Source organism: Triticum urartu, chromosome 4, assembly GCF_003073215.2.
Source record: "Triticum urartu cultivar G1812 chromosome 4, Tu2.1, whole genome shotgun sequence".
Lineage (NCBI taxonomy): Eukaryota > Viridiplantae > Streptophyta > Magnoliopsida > Poales > Poaceae > Triticum > Triticum urartu.
In genome coordinates, this window is record NC_053025.1 from 604,249,474 (window position 1) to 604,255,560 (window position 6,087).

Genomic DNA, 6,087 nt, shown 5'->3' on the forward strand with positions numbered 1-6,087 from the left:
ATATGTCTTGGCGTTGGGAGTAGTTCGTAGTCAATGAGATTTGTTTTTAAAGTTTTAAACGTTCCCTTGCGCAACATAATAACAAATATGGCATGCACTGGCAAACTCATAGCCTTGTGATTTACTGCATCGAATGTATTATGATCACGTGGACATCGCGATCATCGGCTAGGGTGAGAAAAAGAATAGAAACATGGTGATCCACTGTGTTAAAATAGAGTATGCTTATATGTCAGGATATTGAGTCATACTTATTTGGTTAGCCATATTTTTTTGTCTTCCGTGCAACCCACCGGCATATTTGCTAGTGCTAACCAAAGCCAGTGCTAGGTCTCCCACGAGGGACGAAGCGGAGGGGAAACTTATAGTGGTGCGCCGCCCCCATGGCCGGAAGCCGTCGCCGCCGCCGCGCTAGAGAGCTGCTGCCGCAGCAGGGCACCGAACCCTCGCCGCCGGAAGACGCCGCTCTGAGCTCGAGGTCTGCACCCTGACCGCAACCGTAACCTCGCTCGTCTCTCCTTTTTCTTCCAAATTTTATCTAGGGTTTGTTTATTTATTATAAGCGGACGCGAGTGGTCCATCGAAACTAGAATCAGTACGCGCTCTAGTGATTTCGTAGTGAAATTTAGTAGTGGTTGTAGTGCACTGGCCTCCCCTGAATTTGGATCTGCAGCACTGTCTAGTGTCTACCAGGTGCGTCTGTACTAGCAATGTAACATTGAACAATTTCACTCGGATCAGTTGTTGATAACTTCATTGTCTCTCATCAGTGAGATGGTTTCGTTCCTTAACTACAATGCTGTAGATGCGTATTACAGTTTTGATAGCTTTTGTTTTGGCCGTGGTCATATTGCTGCCTTGGTTCAGTCAGCCATGAACTGAAACTCGTTGTCAAATGTGATTTGGTGGATACTTTTAGAGACTATTATTGAGAAGGAATAAGTTTTAAAAATTATCGAACTTGTCCACATAAACAGGGGACGGATTATCATCCTTTTTTGTGTTATGGAAATGTATATTCATCACTTGATGTGATTCAATTTATTGCATGGTTGGGTTGGATCCAAAGTAAAATCAGCAATGAGTGCGTCTCATTTCATCAGCATATGGTCTCTTGTTCATTTGGTCTTTCTCATGGAGCATGGTCATGGTGCTGCCATGAACAATAATAGATAACGGCCAAGTGAATTGCAGAGTACCATGAAAGACTCATCACATAAAGTTTTCTAGAAGAAGGGGTGCATACTATTGCGTTTTTAGCAAAATTATCACAGAGACCAAGTAAATTGCAGATAAGAAAAATCATCACATAAAAGTTTTCTAGAAGAAGGGGACCATACTATTGCGTGTTTGCGTCGAAGAAAATCATCACTATAATGCACCCCCTCTGTCAAGATATATAAAAAAAGCAAGTAGAAAAGGAACGCAAGTCGTAGGTGGTGCTGGAATAGCTTCTTCTAATTGAAGTTTGGTGTGTCACAGTTGACATTCCTGTTTGCCTTATTGTTCAGTTAAAGCGTATTGCATTTCTTGTAGTATATTAACTCCTGAAATATTCATTAAAATATTTATGTTCCAGTTCTTTATTTTGATCCATTATTCTTGAATTTCTATGTGGCAGAGAAGTTACCACTGTGGAGAGTCCCTGCCCTGCCTCAGCCTCTACCTCTTCGCCTTTGTCTGGACCTCATGTTTGTGCAGATCTCCTGGACAGCCTGCTTCACGAAATAATTGCTCTCTTTAACTCATTCCAAGACTTCCTTGCTTTCATTGGCACCTGCCACTCATGGCGCACTGCAGTCTCTACCTTTCCCTTTGTGTATACATTCAGCTTCCCGCCACTCCATTTCAAACCAGATGGTCCATATGTTCATCCACATAGTGGCGATATCAAGCCCATCCTTTTATCTAATTGCAGATGGCAGCTCAGTGATCCTACCAAGAAAAACTTATCCCTTGTGTGCTCAGTGCCTGAAAATAGTCCAAATGCAATGCACTATTTGGGCTGCTCATATGGGTATCTTATCTTCTCCTACGAGGAGCACTGCCTCCTTGTGGATGTGTACACTGGTAGCAAGGTGAAGCCCCCCAAACTCCCACCCAACAACAATCTTGGGTACTTTTGTGGCATAGGCATCCTTACGGCTCCATTAATTTCAGCCAACTCTCGCCTCCTCCTTTTCTCGAGGGCTTCCATGTTTGAGTGGCAGGTTGGAACAAACTCCTGGTCAGAGCACCCTCTTGATCTTGGCCGCGAACGCATCTATCAGATTGTGTTCTTCAAAGGTGATATCTTTGCCATAGATGCTCTTATGAGGCTCCACACTATACACTTGACACCTCGGTTCAGCATGCGAGAAGTACCAATTCAATGGGAATTCCTGTCTATTAACTTATGGTTGGTGGTCTGTGGTGACATGCTCCTCATGATTGCCCAGAGGTTAAACTCTGGCGGATTGGATGGCTCATCCTTTAAGGTCTTTCGACTCGACTTCACTGTTGAACCAGCTAAGTGGGTGAAGGTGGAGAAGTTGGAAAATATTGCCCTGTTTGTTAGCCTTGATAGGAAAGATCCTACATTTTATTGCATGAGCCCAGAAAGATGGGGAGGAAAGAGTAACTGCATTTATTTTGCAAGGCTATCTGAAGATCCTGAGGAAACTTGGTCTGCCGCTGAGCTTGGTCAGCTAGTGCCAAAAAACGCAGTTCACCCCATGTTCTATGGTATGTCATTCCCTCCCGACTGTGGTGTACTGAGTAGCCTATGGGTGTTCCCCAGTTTAATTTATGGTTCTGGCTAGTGATCCTGTCACAGGGTTTTTATCTTAGTTAGCAATTGGTTTTGTAGCCATGATGGTTTCTGACTTTGGGAGCAACGTTTTGTGTTCAAGTACAATTGATCTCTATTGGCATGCTGCTCTTACGCCTGGGTGTATTGTGCATTTGTCATGTGCTTGCACCGGGTTTCATCCACGTGCTGATAAATGAGACATATTGTCAAGTATAACTTGGGTACTATTCTGGGCAAACTCATCGTGTATTCAACTTCACTTTACCTACCTTATTATGTGTACATGCTGGGGTGCTCTAAACCACCACCTTGGATAATTTTTCTTTTTGCTGGATTGGATTGAATCGTTCATTGTTGAACTGGATGTAATGTACCGGATGGTGGTTTTCTTCCCCTTTTTAGTTGGTAATTTGTTGATGGAGCAGGAGAAAGCTTGCATGTTTACTCGGGAACCACTCTGCAAATCACGTCTTGTGCTTACATCTTATTGGGTGGGGTCTCTGTCTTAAGCTTGTGCGTCTTGTGCTTACATCTTATTGGGTGGGGTCTCTGTCTTAAGCTTGTGCCTCTGTATTCTGTATGTACAACTTGGGCAAGCAATGGCTCCATCTCACATAACGAACCAGTTTTCTTTTCTCACGTACAAGTACATCACTAATAGACTAGCTCATCATTTTCATTTACAAAAAACATTCAAAATGACAGGACTAAATCAGCAATATGTATGTTTGAAACAGATGTTAGAATAATCCGAGGCACTCCGTCTTCTACCAAGGACCAAGCAATCACACAAACACGACACCGAGATTTGTTAACGAGGTTCACCATCATGGTTACATTACATCCCCGGGGCCTGACTACGGGCGCTCCTCCCCGTGACACCGTCACAATACTGCACCCCGGCTGCACGGGCGCCGGCACACGCCACCGGCTCCCCCGCGTGCCCGTGCTATTATGTTGGCATGGGTTACATCGTGTGCCTACCCCTGATATATATGAGAGGCCTAGGATACAAGTGTCCTATTAGGACACACCTCCTACCCTGTCTACACACAGTCCAAACCAAGTCCAACTGTAACCTACCTTGTACAATAATATTCGACATAATTCTAACAAACTCCACATTGGCGAATATTCTCCACCATCTTGAATTCGTCCGTGCGTCGAACCTCCATGTATATTGGACTTGAGATACACCATGAGCACCGCTGCTACTCCCAGACTCCATGTGACTCCACCTGTAACTGTAGTCCCTTCTCGTCTTCATCACAGTCAACACTCGAGCAAAAATTAAGTTCCTTGTTACTCTACTTTATGCTCCCAACTTCCGAAGTATCCGCTCAACGCCATCACACACTGATCATTAATCTGCGTGAAAATGAACAACTCACATATTGGGTGTCACATATAAGAGTTATCTGAACTCAACATCACCGCTCTTTCATGACCGTCTGTCTGAAACTTGAAGGAATTTCACCGTCGCCCCGTGTCACTTTGAGTCAAATTCACAGTTGTCTCACCCTTTTCCCCGGATAGTCTCTGACATGTCCCACAACTATAGCACTCAACCTCCTTCTGTACTTGTCACCCGCACTTTGCCATGTGCACCGAACACCACAGAATATACGGCCATGTACTCTCTCCGCTTTTGACAATTTCAGACTTTTCGTCACTTTCACAGATTCTCCATGGTCAACTCCTGTCCATCTTCCGGCACCGATAAACCCAGTCACCAACTTGAATCCGGTACTCGTCAACACTGCTTCAGCACCCATTTGTCTGACCACCAGTGCCTTGGCCTGTCGCTGTGTCACTGTGCTTACCGCACGCCTCGCCGCTATCACCGCGTCGAGCCTCTGCTGTCCTGGTCGAGTCTCCCGGGTAGCTAGCCCCCACTATCTCAACTCCCACTGCAGAGAACCATCGATCATCACCGACCGATGCCGAGTATCACGCCTCCATCAGACCACTGGTACCCAGTCCGATCCACGTGTCTCTCGCTATCCCGCTGAAATAGGCTTCGACTCTCCGAATTCTTACGCCGTAACCCCTCTATCAGCACAGAGTGAAGTCATCCGTCTGACTCCAGCTCCACCTTCAACATGACTCCATGGTGGTTGTACGTGCCACCCTCCCGCGCCGTGTCGACTCCAAGCTCTCATGTGCACCGTCTTGAATCAACCCTGCGCCATAGTCTGTTGAAGCCGCACAAGCCCTCAAGCCTGCATCACGTGTTTCCACGCCCCAAAAGCCGGCCACCATCAGCATCACGCTCCTGTGTCGTCGTCGCTGAAATCACCGCCGTCTTCTACTTTGACCGACATTCCCGTCGATCCATCAGACTGTCCAGTCCAACCCAGCCGAAATTATCCGACTGCAATCATGCTTCACCCTGCGTCGTGTCCGCCTGCACATCTTCATGCCTTGCTTAACGCCTTGTGTATGCATGATCCTGCCACGACGAACTCCAGACTCCTCCGAGCCTTATACGCACGTCGCCATCCTCGCCACATACTCTTTGAACCCTCAGAACAATCTTAACGGAAAAACTTCCATGCAAAATACCTATTCCTTGCACCATAATTTTTTCATATCCATTGCCCAGTACTTGTACGTGTACTCTAGCAGCAAGACAAATTGTTTCATCTCTCAACTGCCCCTGTACGCAATCAAGTTCCGTATGCATGTGTCGACAGGCACTAAAGCCTTCTTTTTTTTTAACCACAAATCTCACGAACCAGCCTCGCCACGATGCACCCTCGACCTGCAACTTGCACGCCAGCCTCTACCCAACTCGCACACGCATACGGGCCTCTAGCGCAGCAAACCCACACGACCTCGCCTAGGCCTGTTGCCGGGCTGCAACGAGCCTAGCTCCTCCACGACTGGGCCACCTTGGACGCCACCTAGGCCACGCGCCTGGCTCTGACTTGCCGTTCGCTCAACCCTACACGACGCTTGCGTCAGCCCCTGTCGTCTGCCAGCGAGCCCTCGCCAGCCGCCGCATCGCGTTATGCCCGAAACCAATCTGACGATCACCAAAGTCGCCGATAACCTGCTGCCTTTCGCTGATTCCGTCTGCTTTCCGATTGCTCTCCTCTAGATTAACAACCAGCGCTCTTCTCGAACCTTGCTCATGATACCACTTGTTAGAATAATCTGAGGCACTCCGTCTTCTACTGAGGACCAAGCAATCACACAAGCACGACACCGAAATTTGTTAACGAGGTTCACCATCATGGTTACATCCCCGGGGCCTGACTACGGGCGCTCCTCCCCGTGACACCGTCACAATA

The 6,087-nt window shown here is 47.1% G+C and overlaps 1 protein-coding gene across 1 annotated transcript; it reads left to right on the plus strand.

Moving 5' to 3' along the window:
* The first annotated feature begins 299 nt into the window (after window positions 1-299).
* On the plus strand, window positions 300-3,257 carry LOC125553107. Its single transcript, XM_048716882.1, has 3 exons — window positions 300-478; window positions 1,622-2,724; window positions 2,849-3,257. Exons 1-3 carry the CDS (start codon window positions 384-386, stop codon window positions 2,986-2,988), a joined length of 1,338 nt encoding a protein of 445 aa, XP_048572839.1. The 5' UTR covers window positions 300-383; the 3' UTR covers window positions 2,989-3,257.
* Window positions 3,258-6,087: the final 2,830 nt, after the last annotated feature.